The 19,302-nt window shown below is 35.7% G+C and overlaps 2 protein-coding genes across 4 annotated transcripts; one reads left to right on the top strand and one right to left on the bottom strand.

The window, feature by feature from the left end:
- Window positions 1-924: 924 nt before the first annotated feature.
- LOC108192454 (stearoyl-[acyl-carrier-protein] 9-desaturase, chloroplastic) lies at window positions 925-4,131 on the top strand. The gene is made up of 4 exons (XM_017372218.2): window positions 925-1,222; window positions 2,102-2,606; window positions 3,190-3,763; window positions 3,860-4,131. The coding sequence occupies exons 1-3, from the start codon at window positions 1,098-1,100 to the stop codon at window positions 3,748-3,750; spliced, it is 1,191 nt and encodes a 396-aa protein (XP_017227707.1). The 5' UTR covers window positions 925-1,097; the 3' UTR covers window positions 3,751-3,763; window positions 3,860-4,131.
- Window positions 4,132-5,947: 1,816 nt separating this feature from the next.
- On the bottom strand, window positions 5,948-19,149 carry LOC108192263 (sister chromatid cohesion 1 protein 4). Of its 3 annotated transcripts, XM_064084815.1 has the most exons (16): window positions 18,457-18,718; window positions 17,088-17,349; window positions 16,477-16,574; window positions 16,332-16,375; window positions 15,059-15,117; window positions 13,798-13,897; window positions 12,747-13,695; window positions 12,250-12,651; window positions 11,994-12,135; window positions 11,110-11,246; window positions 10,473-10,700; window positions 9,622-10,433; window positions 8,514-8,547; window positions 7,801-7,909; window positions 7,006-7,135; window positions 5,948-6,351 (listed from the first exon to the last, which is right to left on the bottom strand). In XM_064084815.1, exons 1-16 carry the CDS (start codon window positions 18,578-18,580, stop codon window positions 6,253-6,255), a joined length of 3,729 nt encoding a protein of 1,242 aa, XP_063940885.1. In that variant the 5' UTR covers window positions 18,581-18,718; the 3' UTR covers window positions 5,948-6,252. The 3 variants fall into 3 exon arrangements, with proteins under 3 accessions (XP_063940885.1, XP_017227701.1, XP_017227700.1); XM_017372212.2 differs by having other exon boundaries at window positions 9,622-10,700; window positions 13,798-13,894; window positions 18,457-19,149; XM_017372211.2 differs by having other exon boundaries at window positions 9,622-10,700.
- Window positions 19,150-19,302: the final 153 nt, after the last annotated feature.

Raw genomic sequence — 19,302 nt, 5'->3', positions numbered from 1 at the left:
CCTTTTTGTGAGATAAATTTTACTTTTATTAAATAAAATGGGCCAAAATGTCCATTATATTAGTAGGAGCAGTTTATAGTTTATAGACAATTCTTCTCTGCTCAAAAATGTTAAGAATTGGGAAATATTGAATACTCCCTCTTTCCCCTTTTATATTTTCATTTTAATTTTTGACCGGTCAAATTGATTATATTCTAACCGAAATTTACATTTATCATATAACTGAAAAAATAATAAAAATTATATTGGTATATCTAGTCTAATTTAATATGCAATTTTCAGATTTTAAAAATAATAAATAAATAATTTATAATACTTACTCAAAAATTGGTCAATTTGACTCCTCCGAAAATCAAAATGAACACGTAAAAAGGAAACGTGGAATTTAAGAATTGATTGGTTTAAGATTTCAGAATATATACAAGTCATTACGTAGACCTTCACAAAAATAAAAAATCTTATGATACATTAAAGAATAAAGACTAAAGATTGTCAGTGTGCTGAGAAATCTCATCTCAACTATATTTTTCAAGAAATGAAAAGTTAATCTTTTAATAATGCCATATTAAAAATAAAATACTTCTGTGGGTTTAAGTCGGATTTACATTGAGCACCACTGGATAACCCAAATAGTGACTTTATCCTTCGTCGTCCCCATACACTCGGTTTTGATTCTGCCTCATCTGAAAAATATTAAAACAAATATTAATTTGTAATGTATCGTGAAAAAAAATCGAATTTACATCCAATTAAAATTTAAATCGAGTTTCTGTTCAACTTCCAAATAAAATTCAAACTGATTATAATATTCAAACTAAATTTCACCCTAAAAATCAGGTTTAATTTTATTAAACGAATCAAAACGGAAGAAGTAAATATGGGATGCAATTAAATAAAATAGGTAGGGATACCCCAAGAGAAGGTAGAAGGAGATATTTTGGCAAAAGGGGTAGAATAAATATAGTAATAGTTTGGCAGCAGTAGTTTAGTAACGGAGCTGAATCCGTGTGTCCCCATTGTTTTCTTAAAATCCACTTCTCCATCACTCTTTCTATCCCTCCTCGTTGCCTCCGCCTCTGCCATTTTCATACCTCAAAATGGCTCTCAAATTGAGTTTATCCACCTTCCAATGCCCAAAGATTCCACCTTTTTCCAGAAATCAGCCCACCCATTTCAGATCTCACACTCTCCTCAAGGCCTCTACTCTTGGCATCCCCCCTTTGTAAGCTTCTTGCTTTCTTTCTTCTTTTTTTCAAGTTTTTTCAAGTGCATGCTGTTTTTTTATGCTCAAAATGTGTTCTTTTGCTTAAAGTTATGGTTTTTATTGGAATTGATGCATGCCCACTTATCTTTCTGCCTCATAGAAGATCATTTCATGTGGGTTTGTTGATTGTCTACATTGTTTTTGAGTGTATGATGAACCTTTGTTAATCAATTTAGTTTTGATTTTTTTTTTTTTAAATTTGCTTGTTGATTGTTTAGTATGTGTTTGTTGTACCTATCTGTCTTGATTAAGGCCAGAGAAAATTGATGGTTTGGCATAATTTGTCTGTATGACAACTTGACAAGATTGCTTAGTTTTGGTGTATTAGCTGATTTAGTTTTTCATCCACTTTTCTCATCAGTTATGTGTCTTGTCTTCTATTCCTTAGATTTGGTTGGTAGGGTATTTAGTGGTTATTTATATTTCTTGCAGTATATACTTGTTGATGCTTCTTTGATGCATGAAAAGTAATATTCTAACAAAAAAAAGAAGTTCGGAATTAATGAAAAATGTATCTCAGACTTCAGCCATGGCAACATGTATACCATCACCTGGGAATAATCGAGAGGCTTTAATTTTTGATGACCCAGCAGAAGCCTTAAGAAGTTTTTTTATGGCTTTTGCTGGATACAATATGTGTTTTTTATGTCCGTGTTCGGAAGAATTACATATATTTCCTTCTTTTTTTACCATTTTTTTTATGAGACTTGGTGCTGAATGATTAGTGAAAATTACTCTGTTGTGGTTACAAGCCCATCTCCTTCTCTGTAAGTTTGTTATCCATCCCCACTTATCTTTATATTTGCTTCTTAATTTTGAACTGTATTGTTTATTTAGGGAGGTTGAGAATAAGAAGAAGCCTTTTACTCCGCCGCGAGAGGTACATGTTCAAGTGACCCACTCTATGCCAGAAGAGAAAATCGAGATCTTTAAATCTTTACATAAATGGGCTGAGGAGGACCTCTTGGTGCACCTAAAGCCTGTTGAGAAATGTTGGCAGCCCAATGATTTTCTGCCAGACCCAGCCTCAGAAGGTTTCATGGACCAAGTCAAAGAGCTAAGGGAAAGATCGAAGGAGATTCCTGATGAATATTATGTTGTATTAGTAGGCGATATGATCACAGAAGAAGCTCTTCCAACTTATCAGACAATGCTTAACACACTTGATGGTGTTAGAGATGAGACTGGTGCTAGCCCCAGTCCCTGGGCTATCTGGACCAGAGCATGGACGGCTGAAGAAAATAGGCATGGAGACCTTCTCAACAAGTATCTCTACCTTTCGGGTCGGGTTGATATGAGGCAAATTGAGAAGACAATTCAGTATTTGATAGGATCAGGAATGGTGAGATCTTAAATCATATTTTAAGTTATGTTAGCATAAGCTAGGGGTCATAAGATTAAGCTCTAAATTCTGCATTTTTCTTCCAAAATAGAGCATTTACTCCTGACAATACTGCTCGCTTATAATTAACATAATAATTTCAACATGGTAGACTTCAGAACATTTAATATGGGATTATTTAAATCGAGCATAAACTTATTGATTTCTATGCTGCACTTGTTGCTACTGCCTCTTTTTCTCTTAATTAAATGATTGTTTTCATACCGAATTTTGATTGTACTCTTTGATAATGTGACATTAAGTCATTATTGGTTCATAGTTAAAGATGCTACATGAGGTTGCTTCTATTTACTTTGTGATTCTGTCACGGGCCTCTTTTTGAACAATATAGTTAGTTCTGCTTGTTCAGATGTACAGAATCTGTAACATTTACATTGAATTGGAAGGTTGTTAAAAGATAGATTGTCGGCTTTGCTTTGTAAACAACTATAATTGCATTAAACTTAGTGTGCCATTTTGCTTGACACCCATCTCAAACTTGTTTCTAAATCTTTCTTCACTATGTATCCTCCGTGATTTTTAGGATCCTCGAACAGAGAACAACCCCTACCTTGGTTTTATCTACACATCATTTCAAGAAAGGGCAACCTTCATCTCCCATGGTAACACAGCTAGGCATGCCAAGGAATATGGAGATCTAAAACTGGCGCAGGTATGTGGTATCATTGCTGCAGATGAGAAGCGCCATGAAACTGCCTACACCAAGATTGTGGAAAAGCTGTTGGAGATTGATCCTAGTGACACTGTGCTGGCTCTTGCTGACATGATGAAAAAGAAAATCTCAATGCCAGCTCACCTGATGTATGATGGGCAAGATGATAATCTTTTTGATAACTTCTCATCTGTGGCTCAACGGCTTGGTGTTTACACTGCCAAGGACTATGCCGATATCCTTGAATTCTTGGTGGGAAGATGGAATATTGAGAAACTGGGGGGCCTTTCCAGCGAGGGGAATAAAGCACAAGATTATGTATGCGGACTAGCTCCAAGAATAAGGAGGTTGGAGGAGAGAGCAGCAGGTCGGGCCAAGAAGAAGGGCACTGCTCCTTTCAGCTGGATTTTCGGTAAAGAAGTTCAGCTCTAATGCAAAACAGAATGTAAGTCGGTCATAAACAGCTTTTATTTTAGGCATAATTAATAGCCAATGCTGAATCAAGAATCTGAGCTTTTTTTTTTTTTGGTCCTTGTATCAGAATCTGGATAGAGTTCCAACTGAAGCTGGATATTGTACTCGTATGGGCGGCTATATGAGATTTGCTTGTAAAAAGATGGCAATTGTAGTGTGTTAATGTTTTGTTTGTGGTCCATACACTATGAAATAATTAATATTTTGTTTCTCCATAGAAGGTACCTTGTAATGTATGACGTGTTAGTAGAATTTTGAACGTAGAAACAGCATGTATTCTACCGTGTCTGTGTTTTGTAATGGTGGGTGTTTTGCAATGGTGTTTTATGTTCGATATTACTATCTGAACTCAAAGCTTAGACAATCGGTCCTTTTCAGATCGGCTGCCTAAGCATGCTCAGATTTCTTAAATTATTTGTTACTCCCTCCGTCCCCCTATACATTGGGGGACGGGGACGCGGCACGGACTTTAATGCTCCTGTAAAGTGTAGTTGTGTAATTTATTTTTAAAATTTTCTTTTTCTGAATTAAAGTTTGGATGTTATATTTTTATTCAGAAAAAGAAAATCTCAAAAATAAGTTACGGAACTATATTTTATAAGAGCATTGAAATGCGTGTCGAACAGTTGAAAAGAAGCGTATACAATTAAATGGGACAGAGGGAGTATATTTTTGGTCAGGATGTTATGCTCAGATTTAAAAGTGAATGTCTATGGTTTTAGAAGAGATCATGTATCTATTTTTGGTATCAGATGATTTGTCAAAGTTTTACATTTGTGCTTTTGAATCTAACAGCCAAGTTTATTGTTTTGCTAGTTACACATTCCTTTTACTAGTTACTCCGAAATTAAATATGATTTGTGAAACACAGTATGTTATCACATACAAATTGCAAACTTTGGTGAAAGCAAAGAAAGGTTGAGAAACCTGCCAAGAAATAAAAAGGGGGAGAGGTTTCAAATGTTGAAGTATGATGGTCTTGCAAGAATCTAGTAACATTTTAAATCTCAAAAAAGAAAAAAAAAGATGACCCCAACATAAAGATCACTTTTTTTCATGCTCAAAAGAATTATACTATGCGTCATTGGTCTAAAAATCAGTGATTAACCGATTAATTCATGTTTCATAGCTTGCTGAATTGATTAAATCTTTGATTGTTTAATTAATCATCCGATTAATCTCCTATCAATCCACTTATTTTTCAATTAATCCTTGTTTCATGTCTTGACCGATTAAATCCGATTTTTGCATTTTACAACACTGCTCTGCCCTGACTATTGATCAACATCCCAGTTAGGAATATGAATCATACTCACTCAGTCCCCTGCCCTTTTGGCGGCCTAAAGTTTTCATCTTTATTGTTTTTGACATGTTTGAAAGATGTCCTTGGAGCATCACTATAGTTTCTGATAGGAACTGGAATGTCTCAACATACCTAGCCAGACAAAGGCAAGGATATAATTGTATTTTGAATCTAACACAAGCACTGCTCTGTGAGTCTGTGACACGTAAAAAAAATGATTGATAATATATCGTAATGCGAATTTGTACCGAGAAACAACCGATTAATATAGTATGATGTGCCTGTTTGGCTACCAATTTTTTGGTAAAATAAGCACTTAGTTTTTTAAAAATAATACTCCCTCCGTCCCCCTCATTTGTTAACATTGGGGGACGGGGGCTCGGCACGCATTCTAATACTCTTGTAAAACGTAGTTCGATAAATTATTTTGAACTTTTTTTTCTTCTAAATAAAAATTTGATGTTTAAATTTTCTATACAAAAACGAAAAATTTTAAAAATAAATTATAGAACTATGTTTTATATGCGCCTTAAAATGCGTGTCGAGCAGTGTGAAAGAACCGTGAAGAAATGAGAGGGACAGAGGGAGTACATTTTTTTGGATAAAAATATAAAAGAGATATTTCATATTCATTAGTATTTGATTAAAAAAAATAAAGAAAAAGTAAAATTTTATGTCGTGATAGTCTAATAGACATGTACCCATAGTTTCTTTATATTTTATATCAGCAAAGGGTATATTAGCTTAGTCATGGTAACAAGATGACTCAGTTTGTTCTTCATTGTAAATTATTAATGCATTTTGTTGATGATATCTCATCAAATTTCTTTTCTAAAAGATTAGAAAAAGCACTTCTGTTAATGTTCAAACTATAACATGGATATATATAACAAGATTCCTGTAATGGTAACAGAACTATTTAGCTACAGGAACTAATATAACAACTTTACAAATACACATCACATTTCACCATTGCATCTACATATGCTATAGCTACACATAGCGCTGCATGGTGTCCGATTAACTACCACAAACTACGAACATACAGAAGTATACTGCTTATAGTTAGACAAAGAATGGATCTAAACTACCCCTCATTTCCAGCCAATATTGAGAAATGCTGCTTCTGTGCAACTGAGGACGACTTGCCATGTAAATCAAAAGTCTATTTTAGTGAGCTTTGACCGGGGTAAAATATTAATGTTGTTAAAAGGAGCCGCCTGTTCTACATGGATGTAATCCTTTGTCTTCAAAACCTGATAACCAACCAAATGTCAGATAAACGGATTGTTAGAGCTGCATCTATGTGAGACATGAATAATTTAAGGGGGAAACACAGCAGGATTGCAATTGTTTGTATATGATCACGACAAAAAGTTGGAATCAGGTTGAGGACGCTTCTAAACTACAAGTTAAAACACAGTTCAGACAATTTTAAAATATCAACAGCTCATGCTGCTTGTTTCATACTATGAAGAATGTATAACTGAAAACGACTAAAAGAATAAGGAATTGAATAGGACAGTATAAACTAACAAGAATGGTCGGGACAACAAACATTAGTAGCCTGCTCCTTTATCTGATTCAGGACTAAGGTGCCTACCCGGATATGGGTAAATAATGCATAGCAGACACCATTTAACCCCCTAATAAATTGGTAAGGTAAACATAAAAAATCAGACACATGACAGGTGGACCAGCTGTTCACGGTAATCTGAGAATTTAGCAAGGAACAAACAGTGAACACCAACACCAATACACCACCACTGATCGTGAACTATGGAAAGGTCTACACCCCCACACCAATGAGACAGTAAAATTCATTTCATACAAGAGGAAACATCCAGGACAGACTACACAGATTCCATTACATTTGTATGATGTTCAAGTTAAGAAATTCCATAACTTACCAGTGTTTCGAAAAACATTCTTGATGCCTCCTTGCGACTTTTACCTACCAGTAAGTTGTCAATAGGAAGAACATTCCGATTGCGCTCTGCTTCTTTGTCAAACATGATCTGGAGGTACTTGGCAACAGCTCTGCGATGAAAATGACTTGTAACTTACACTAGAGCAGTTTTGACAATTAAAATGATTAAAGAAGACCTCAAATCAGAGAGAATAAATTAATTACAGTAGACTGAAAGAGATGACACGCTCGGGACTGATGTGCATAAACTAAAGTAATGGAAAAGGGACATGGTATATAGAATGCTACATATAGGGTTAGTTTAAAGAAACATAGGCACATGTTTTAGATTTTTCATTTAGAAGAACTCTAGGTTCCTTAAAGTTCGTGGTCCATGTCACGAAAAATATTAGGAGGCTCTCTATAACTGGAAGCGCGAAACACACATAATGAAAAACGAAAAAGAAAAAGTACGTGTAGCTGATTATACAATAAACAATAAACATCTGATCTTTTTTATCAGCAAGCGATTAAGGTAACCTAAATGTCCTTTAAAATGATATTTTCTTAAGTTTATTTTAGAAATAGAGGTTACATTTTACAATATAACAATATAACAGGTGATGTATTCAGAAAGGTATCAACCGCCCGAAAGCCATCTCTGAAGGGAAATTGGCAAATTACCGCTAATTAAATGTACAGGGTAACCTTTGTGCAAGGGAAAACACTATTGACGGCTTATTAATTCGAGATGCTAAAACCATATAATTATAAAAGCAATTCACTGGGTACTTACCTAGTACGGGATGACCATCCACTGTTGTCAATAAAGCGTGTTTCTTCAGTATTAGGCACATCTTCCTCATCTGCTTCAGCTACTTCGTCCTCGTCATAATTAAGAAACTCTAAAGCCAAAAAGATAACACAAAAACCCAAATTTAAAAATAGGACAAGATGCACAACATCTACAGCAAACGAGAGCCAAAAGTAAAGCAGTTTATCATAACAGGATTAACTATGGAGCTCCATGGGTGTTCCTATACCAAGTCCAAAACTAAAGAAAACTAAACTAGAGAATCAGGATCCGGGAGCAAATAGCAAGGAAGTACACAAAGGATACCAAATTTGTAGAAACACATGAAGTGATATACAAGTCATTCCAAACCCAGATTTACACACATGATCACAGAGCATACTGCACGGAACAACTCTGGCATTAAAAAATGTTTTTGAGAAATAATTGACTGACTATTAGATCTTTTTTATTTAAGGTTTGCAAGTGCCCAACTAGATGGCTAAATTCAAATGTAATACTGGTCCATGAGTTCAATAGAAATTAGCAAAGCAAGGAAACATATAACCGCAGATTCATAACCATTAGAAACTTCTAAAGACATAGTTCTACAATACAGTAACAGCTCACCCATTCAATTAAACATGTAAAGACAAAAAATTCACAGCAAACAGTACAAATTAAACCAAAACTTGAATCGAAAAAAACACACAAACCTGTATCATTCCCAGCTGCTGAATAATTAAGATCCTGCACAATGCAGCAAAAGTGTGGAGTAAGGCACAATATTATGAATAGTTTCCGAATTACAATTTTTTTAACAGTAAACTGACACTGGACCCAAAACCTGCCACCAGAAAACAGCCTTGAAAGTTAAAACAAATCAAGGCCTATTAAATTATCAAGAGAGACATCTAATGAAGCAAATCTTGTGCCACACACACACACACACACAATAAAGGCAGGTGCTCAAATGAGAACTATAACTCAATCTTAACCATACATATATTTTATCTTTAAAAGATCTCAGCCATCATCATTTTTTAATAAAATATAAAATGAGCATGGTAACAAATTATATACAATATATCAACATATCCTCATTATCTCCATTGTGTTATTCTTCCTATTTACCATCAGTGTCGCCACTAGAAGGTTAACAACCAACCTCTTTACGTTCTTTTTCTCGATCTATTTATCTTCAATCTTAAATGTTATGATTTGAGTGCAAACAATTGATAATTTGAATATAAAGATGAGATGCTGTGATTTGGATATAGAACAGATATTGGTGACCTGAGAAGAAAAGTATAGTGTTTTGAGTACTACTCTACCACTGCATAATCCCCCTCGCCAACACTTCCACCAAATTGAATATATGGCATCACTCTAGAAAAATCACCAAATTGATGTGCAAAGTCACCAGATTTTGTAAGAAAATCACCAAAATTTTTAAGCATCGTTTTTTTGCCAAAACTAAGTACGTCTTCTCTTTCTCTGACGACTTGTTCTTCATCTTGCCGGAATATATATAACTGGCATTTTACGTGTGTGTTTCCAGACTAGGATATACATTTTATGCATACACATAAATGGCGAAAGATACACACAACGGAAAGGTATGAGTAGTGCTAGCTCTCTACACACTCTGTATCAATCTTTCTCCAGTTAATGCGAACTTGTATATTTTGTAGTAATTTTTTTTTGTACCGTGAAAGGTGTAGAAGGAAAGACTAACATAGAACTAAGAATAAGGGCAGAACTTGGTAAAATATGCAACCAATACAGACAGCTCATATGGTAACAATCAAGTAAAAGTCTTACATTGTAATCAACTTCACCAATATTGAATTCCTTTGTGTTCTCCTCATGCATAGAGTTTCTGAGATCCCCATCAACCATTACTGGATCTAAAGAATTTGTAACCTCTTCCATACCAAAGACACCCCCTGTTTCCAAGTTATTGACATTGTACTCAGCTGCTGCATATAAGAACATATCTTCTTCCAACAGTGCTTGTTCATTTTGCCTTGCTTCATCCACAGCATGCTCATCACTTAAATTATAGGTGCCGCATGCAACCATATCTACAGACATGGTAGTTGGATAGACACTTTCAGTGTGTGCAACACCTTCTGTACAAACTTCTGTTTCAACTTGAACTGAATCACAAATTTCCGTATGCCTCGATGGAATATCCTCTGTCACGTCAACATCATGTACATCAATATCAACATTATGCTCCTTCTTGTCAGCTGCATTTGCATCAATCTCAACAGGGAGCACATTCGGCTGTTCATCTGTCGTCTGAACTGGTGCCTCAATCTGGGGTGTAACTTCCACCTCATTGGTAATGCCAGCATCCAATTGGAGAACACCAGCTGTTTGGTCACCTGTACCATTTCTCGTAACATCAACTGTGGATGATGAATAAACTACAGCAGTAACATCAGTATTTACTGCATCTACATCCATTTCAATTGTCTCTGGATGCAAATCTTGTGAATTTTTGGCCTCTGCTACATCAGAAGCTGGATCCAGGCTCATAGATTGCCCATCACCCTGCTGACTCTCCACCAGCACAGGAGCTTCAGCAGGTTGAGCTTCATAGTCCACCAGCACAGGAGCTTCAGCAGGTTGAGCTTCATAGTCCACCAGCACAGGAGCTTTAGCAGGTTGAGCTTCATAGTTGACTCTACCATCCAAACTGTTGCTGCCCCCACCTATTTCAGCTACTCTGGAATCAAACTCTTCGTAGAGATCCATACCCTTGGTTGCTTCGAAGAAAGTGCCTGCTTTGTCTTTCGATAAAGCATGATCTATATTCACATCATCCAAGGAGATTGTGGTTTCACTGAGATCATATGCTTGATTGTGCAGTGAGGTTAACTCTAGCGACACACCTGATAAAAATAACATTAATGTCACTTTTTAATGGTGTAGAGTGCAACCCTTGCAGAAGTGTTAAAAGATAATGTCTTGATCATTAATAACATACAAAAGGCATATGTTTGTTACTGCTAAGCGGGTGTCGTGGAGTTGAGCGTAAAGATGTCACACAAACCTTACTGAAGGATTTCAAACCAAAAACCACCAAAAGGCCATTGTTTAGGAGAATTTAGCACATATATGACAACCGTTTACTATATTACAAGCGGAAGTTTCCAGGACACAATGCAAAACTAGGAATCCATGGCCATGTCTTGACTACTCCACTTGATCTTATACATTGTAACTTAATAAATTGCATCAACACTCATTAAACATAAGTATGTTTACACACTGAAAAATTCTAGAACAATAATAGCTCACCCGTGAAGATTGGTTCACTAAACATTTCATCCTCCAAGGACTGTTTTTGAATCATGGATATTTCAGGCCTAGTGCAAGGTGCTTTCTTTCGTAATCGGCGTATATCTTCGGTATCTGTTAATTGTTGTCGTATCATGCTGAGAGAGAGATTTATCAGCAAATCATATTGATGTATTACATCATACATACTAAAGAAGGTCGACCATAACCAACAGTCAGTGTAATAAAAACAATTGTGGCTACATGACAATACAAAAAAAAGTCCAAGGGCCAGGGAAACAAAAGATTCTTGCCCCACATCTAAAAAAAAAGAAATTTAAACCCACTGAATAGAAGCTGCCCAGTGGCAAACCAAGAACACAAGTATATATGTGCGAGTATGTGTCCTTGGGTATTCTTTCAGTTTTTCTCCAAGATAAGGGATCCAGATTATCAGGCCATAGTCATAGACAACTGATATATAATTTAAAACATAAAATTTGTTAGAATATAATAAATGATCCTCATAAGCCCTCGTAACACCTTGAGTTCTTACAACATCTGGTAACTCAACAAGGTAACACTGGTTAGGAGAGGTCATGAGTTCAAACCCTCCCGCCCCAATATTCTCATAACTTATTATGGACATGAAGGTTTGCCCAACAGACAAGCGCCCATGATCCACTCTTGGACCCCTAACTTGAAATTTTAGGATAAGCAGCAACTTAACAAGATTAACGATAGAGCTCCGTTTTGACACTAAGTAGATGAACCATAAAACTACCTTTTTACACAACTATTTTACGATCTTCCATAGTTTCTGCTTGTATTCTATTTTGTCCTAAAAAACTTGTATCTGATCATGAAGGACCAAGTTAAGTAAAATAATGATTTAGAAAACATACTCGCCATGTAAAACCATCTGCTCGTCCATCAGCACCTTTCTTTTAGAAGCCGTAGCCCGAGGGGCTGGTTTGTGGCGCTTTAGATATGGAAGGCTCTGCTGTGGAGTTTCCTTTACTTTTAAAGCTAACGATTTTCTTCCAACTACATTAAAAAAAAGTCATATGCCATAACTTCTAGAAAAATCAAGGCAAGCTACTCTCAATTCTTAGCAGTAATGCTTTAAATCCAGGGGAATTAAAAGGACATTTGTTATACCTAAGATGGAAGACAACAGATCATCATCGTGCGGCACAGACTCTGGAGTTGTTCTACGAAGTACCATGGTTGAAGAATCAACTGAATTCAGGCTCTGCATTGTTAATGAACTTTCAGCAAAACTTCGCTTCTTCCCTGTAACAGTTGCATTGGTGTCAATACCCCCCTCAGTTTGGGCAAATAATTGGCCTGGAGTAGCCCCCATTGTCAAGCTGTTATGTGCATCCATCTCTGGTACAGACAGTAACTTTTCAGGAGCAGGGAACTCAGTACATACAGAACCAGTCATGGTTTCTAACTGACTGTCTAATGCATTCACATTCTCCCCTTGACCATTTAAATTGCTACATGAAACCAACTGCGTGGCTTGGTTTGAACCATTATCTTCATGAAATTCTTCACCTGGAATATTAGAATTGTAAAAATTGTACTAAAATGAAAATAATTAACCTAAGCCTAGTGCTCCCATGCATAAGCTGTTTGGCCTTTGCACTAACCTTGTGTTATGGTAGATAATTTAGCAGACAGGGAACCATCTTCTCTTTCCAGTAGGTTGGGAGCAGCAGATGACTTGATTTGGATTGAATCCTCGGTACCCGCCACATTTTCATGAACAGAGTTGCCTAGTTCCAGCATCTCTTTTGATTTATCAATCGTACCCTGAGTTAAAGATTTCTCATGCTCAGATGTAGCAACAAATTCTGCATTTAATTTACCTGTATTGCTAGGGGGGGATGATTGCACAAGATCTTCTGATATTTCCACATCATTGGAGAACTCTGTCTGATTAGATGTTCCATGATTTTTCAGAAAAACTTCAGAGACCTGCTGGCAGGTATTATTCAAATCATATGTACCGGTATTAGTTTTGCCCAACCCAACTCCTTGAACCTCTAAACAATCTTCAGATGTTTTAGCATTAAAGCTAATCTCAGGTTTATTGTTGCTAATAATTCCATTCTGGATATCTTCAGCCCCATTCAAAATAGCAGGAGCTGCACAAATTTTATTCATAACCATGTCTTCAACAGGATTGGCTGAAGCAGGAGCAATTAAAGATATTGAATCAGATTTGCCTAGAAGTGATGATTCGACAGTTGAAAACTCTTCCTGTGGGGTCTTTTGACTGGATTCTAGGTCATTGGCGAGAAAGCTATTATCCTTATCAGAAGTGGGATGACCTGGAACAGGAGTTAATCCAGTGCACAATGCACCATTCACTTCATTCCTATCCCCAAGATATAGAGCAGAATTACTAGAAGCATTCTCCATGTTCTCCTTCACAGCAAATTCTGTTAAATTTTGATGTTCGAATTCCAGATGATCATCACATGCAGAAGTGTCTTGAATGTTGGACAAATTTGGCTCTTCCAGCAATCCAGGAGTGCGTGGAGCCTGATCATACTCCAGGTGATTAGTATCATCATTAATTTCTTCACTATGCTTCTGCAGAAATGTAAATGAGGGAACAGATCAATTATTAATTACTGAAAATAAGATAATTTATCATTCATTCCTGACCATAACTTTTAGCACTATACAACTTACGTTGGCAGAAGTTATCATGATTGCGGAGTTATCAGTCGTCTCAGTAGTTTCCGCATGATTGAAAGATGCCATTGGTTGCACAGATGACTGAGGATCACTGCTATAATCAGAGAGAAAATGTTTAGAATTTCATAGTTTTAAACAGAAACTAATCAAACCACAGTATGAAGAAGCATCAGATAACAGCTTCTGACAAGAGCTAGCTACACCAAAGAGGTGGCACATTGACATCATCTGCAATGTTCGATGTAACTGAATCGATAACACAGACTAGTTTTTCATTTAGACGAATAACTGAAGACAAAGGTCTGGGAGATATACAATTTTGCATATATTACCCTATAAAATTGAGAAGGAGAATCCTTCTTAGTATTTTAAGAAAATAAAAAAATATTAGTTCACAATTATCTGCTTCACTTTACTCATATAAAAATAAACTTAAAAAAAAGTATATTCAGCATCCTCTGAATTGACTTCTTTATATAGACCAGCAAAAATTATCAAATTGACATCCCACTTACTTGGAGGAATTCATAATTTGCAGCTAACAATTCACAAAAAGTGTTCGACAAACATAATAGCTGCTACATCATGTAAACAAGCTGATATAGCTCAGAATCTAACGTGACGGTACACATGCATCTTAATTCCACTTCTCCAAATAAACTGAAAAAGGTATTAATGAGAATAAAGTTCACTCTATTGTAGTTACTGTGCATGTGTAATGTGTTTTAGTTTCACCTTCATACAGCTGGATAAGAGCCTTAAATTTAATCAAAAAAATAAATTGCTTTAATGCTGATCAAAGAATTAACATTATGCATATCATGTCTTAAGTGCTAACCTTAGGCATAACACTAACAAAAAGGCAGAAAGCATGAGAGCAGAAACAACAAAGTGAACATTAAGTTTTTGATTTTTTGGACCCGGACATGTACATGTTCGCACAAATTGCATCTTGCCTATTAAAAATTATACACTTAAAACCTTAAACATTAAGTACTACCAGTACTAATTTAAAATGCACCTTAAAAGGTACACTTGGGGTCGTAACAGTAAACCATAAAGTTTCAAGGTTTTATGTCTTCAGAGTTCAGAAACGTGAATTTTATAGTCCAACATTTTCTTTAGTCTTCAACATATGTAAGAAGTACTGTCCCATAAATACATCTGATGTAAAATCATTGTTTGTAAAGAATTGCATCGAATAGATCATGAGCAGTTCAATAAAAAATTGTGCATATAATAATATCGACTGTACCCGGAATTGAACATGAAATCGTCATGTCCGGCCGCAGCAACTTTGCTCAGAAACAATTCCTGTTGCAAACCAGCCATGGATTAACAGAACTCCAGATTAGGCTAACATATAAACACAAGCACCGTTTTCACACATTTTTGTATAAAAATCTAGTTCCCATTCCCCACTAGAAGGGTTCAAACTTCAAAGGTTATGATCCAAACAGCTACTGAATGTCTACAGAAGGGAGGTACTGACTGTGCAGACCCAAAAAAAAATTACTTAAAACAAGTAAACCCAAATTAGTGCCTCGTGTATATGTCAGTTGTAATTGAACAATTGTCATTATGGCATTTCGGCCATATACAGTTTAGAAATTACCATGCATCTATTACTTGGCGGATCAAATACAAAGAGGAGAGCCACAATTACTATTTAAAAATTGCTACAATTGTGTGTGTGAGAGGGGGGGGGGGGGGGGGGGGGGGAATTGGTTTGCTTGATTGGTCAGGATTTTTATTCAAAACCTAACCTAAAGTTGCAAATTAAACTGTTTGGGCAGACAACAGCTCATGCAAGTCATGTACTGTACATTTTTGTATTACCAAACCAATGAATTTATCCCATCCGGTAAATGGAAAAACAACGCCTAGAATCTAACAGGAAAACATCTCCCCACAAGAGACTACATTTTCATCTTGTATTTTCCATTTACCATATAAAGCTCCATCGCAACAGAAAACCAAATGGTAGCGGCCAAACCATGTTAGCAGATAGTAAAAAGGTATATTAACTACCCACAGTAACGTGATCCTACTAGTTGGAAGACATTTTACCCACCACATTTTAGAACTCTAGTTCTGCCAAAGAATATATGCAGTTTGGCCGTCTACAGTCCCAATTATGAAAATTAACGAAAGTATATGACGTTTTTTTGATTAAAAATGGCTCTGATGCCCCGCTTTACAATTTTACTGTAATAATATACGATGCAAGGGATGACTAAATGGTTCAATCCACTTCACACCAACATCAACTGGAGCTTTTAGAGCAATTGTGGTGACCTTCAGCATTATCCAGGACACTCAATTACAATCCATGTAGCATATTATCACACTAGTCAATTAATATAGCATGTATTTTGGTATTGTAGTATAACAAACAAAATTCAATTAAAAAAACATTCAGAGCCAGCTGCATCTCGAATCAGTGGAGCATTTTATCTCTGTAATATTCTATTCACATAAGTAGCTATTGGAGCATATGCCAAGTAATGCTATCAACAGTATAGTACCTCTTCAGGGTCCAGTACAGAAGTGTCACCATCACCAAATCTTTCTAAAAGATGACAAAAAAGAGAAAAAGAAGGTTTTAGCACATAACCCATAACATTCACATACGAAATGTCACCAACAAAATTCTCCTGCTAAAACACTAACCATCTAAACCAAATTGTGATGTAGAGTTTAAAACACCGTCCATGGTGTCTTGAAGTGTAATTTGCTCCTTCGAACTAATGTGATGGTCAACATAATTACTGCACAGTGCACAATTCCGAGGTAAAAATTGAGTACCCACAAAGAATTGAGAACATAAATGAACCAAAACTGAATTTACAAGAATCGCAATAAATAATATTATAAATTCACGTCAAACATTACAAAAATAAAAGTCCATATGAACACATTCAGACTCAAAAAGTGACAGTTCCATTGATCATATTTTATAATTGACCCTATAGGACTACTTAACGAATGCTTTTCACACCTGTAGATAGTTTCAATGTACAGTCCATAGATTTTAGTGCCACGTCTTTTTAACCGAATTATATTAGACATATAAATTACTTGGAATTTTTACATACGTGAACCTTTTACCAAGATAATTTCATTACAACTTAGGTCCAATACCATTAGTTGAATCGTTACCTTTCTTAACATAAACGTGCGGTAGGCACTAAGCTAATGATAAGGTTATTGATATAAAATAGTGAAAACTCAATTTGGAATAAATATATAAGAAACTGAAAACAAAGTTAAGTCTAGAGTACCCTTCTAGTATATCATTATCAGGCAACTCAAAGTCATCAAGATCAAATGTCTCTGGCAAAGTAATAGAATGGTATGGTGCAGTTGATTCCTCAGGTGGCAAATCCACTGCAGTCGATCTGAATGCTTGTTTAATCTTTAGCAATGCTTCACTGCAATCATCGAACAAATAATTCACCTTCCTAGAATAAATCCTCACCACACCAACCAGAAGATGGCTCGACAGACGGAGGGCAATAGGTACATCAGGTGCAAGTATTGAGTCTGAAAAAATGAAAGAATATCAAAAATATTGCAAATATACCGTATCACACATTAAGAATAAATCTCGCAAAATGTGCGTGTAACTGTATCCTTTAAAGATATTTCAAGATGTCATTTGGGTTTCTTTCACTCCCTTAAGAATGTATATCTTTAGGCTGACCCTGCCTCAACAAGCAAGTCCTTTGTCAATAGATGTAAGAAGATAGCGCGGAACAGCAACATTGAGAAATTAGCACTCATAATAATTACATCAAATGGAGCTACGGTAAACTAATAAATTAACAGAGCATAGAATGCATCAAGGTACTGACAATTATTCTATCACGTTGATTATGCTATCAAGCCAATAAAACAGGTGTAGCTCTAGCTATATGTGCCAACTGCTAAAATGTCTTCTTACGCTCAGCTCACTGCTCATATAAGCAATTATATTAGTATTGACGATCAGATTTCATTTCTACATTTTTACAGCGATTCAGCAGATATAACATAGTTGGGGCAACTAAGCTAAGGGTTCTGAAATCAGAATGTCTCATCTTCTTTTAGTAGCATAATTACTACTAACGAAGGACCAAACTATATCCTATATATTTCTATATCTGCCAGCTTGCATCATATATCATTCAGTCTAAGTGCAGTCCTCTCCCATAAAATTTCAATCATGCTGCCTCCTTAAGACTGGACAATTTTTTTCCCATCTATCCTTGCATGACAACCATACTTGGTTGTTCAAAAAAATAGAGTAACAGACTTCTTGCTGATACAGTAACTTAGGTGCAACTACACAGACCTCTACTATCATGCAGACCACTATGATAAACACTAAAAATTACATAAAGTGAAAAAAAAAATGATCTCTACTATTTAGCATTAAACAGAAAATAAATGAGCTCCACTCCCTTTAGACAATAAATGCAAGAATGTAAGATTTCCTAATTAAGCTCAGTAACTAGTTACATATTCCATGTTACTCCTTCCTTTCTTATCACCATGTGTTCACAAGAATCTAACATATTTACCATAAAAAATAGTTCTTGACATGCATAATTATCACAACAAAATTAAGACCATACTTCACATAAGTACAAGACAATTATAATAACTTACCTACAGATACACCAATATCTGTATCAGCCACCTGATTCTTTCGAAGTTTCCGCTCCAAATGTGCAGCAATCCATATGGTCCCTAAAGGACCCTTTTTGGCCAATATAAACTGGGAATAAAACATTTTCAACTATCTTCACTCTACAAACTAAATCCCCAGATCTTTTCACCTAAAAAGCCCTAATTTTTACCAATCCTTAACCAAACAAAACCACACTTCACCAATTAAATCACTCCATATCTATCAAGAACCTAACTTTATTCAATCAGGACCCCCATATGAACTTAAACAACACATATTAAGAACACCCAAATCATAAAAATCAAAACTTTACAACTTAAAACACCCCAAAATCAAAGCTTTATAGCCCTAATTACAATTCCCCAGATCAAGAACTCCAAACCTACTGAATTTGAGTACAAACAAGTCAAATCAAGAAATGAAAGAACCTCAAACCCTAACTTCACTCAGTAACTTTAAACAACCAAATTCACCGCTAAATCTTGAAATTGAGCTTGCTACAAACTTAAATCACAGTTAAAAATATACATACAAATACAAGTACATATGTATGTATAATAAATATATATATGCAGAGAGAGGGAGAGTTAGAGAGAGAGAGAGAGAGAAGGGGGGAGATGAAGTAAAATTTTGGTTTTTTTTTTTTTTTTTTTCAAGAAGAATTTAAGGCAAGCCAAGAAGAGCAGGTGCAGTTGCAGTATTATCTATTTGTATCATGTATTTTAGGCCGTTGGATCTAAATCAATGTACAGTTGTGATGCTATCGTTGACATTTTTTGACTTGAACACTTGTGACCAGTTAGCTTCAACCAAGAGTACTTTAC

The sequence above is a fragment of the Daucus carota genome, chromosome 9, assembly GCF_001625215.2.
Source record: "Daucus carota subsp. sativus chromosome 9, DH1 v3.0, whole genome shotgun sequence".
In the NCBI taxonomy this organism is placed as follows: Eukaryota; Viridiplantae; Streptophyta; class Magnoliopsida; order Apiales; family Apiaceae; genus Daucus; species Daucus carota.
This window is presented reverse-complemented; position numbering and strand designations above follow the sequence as displayed.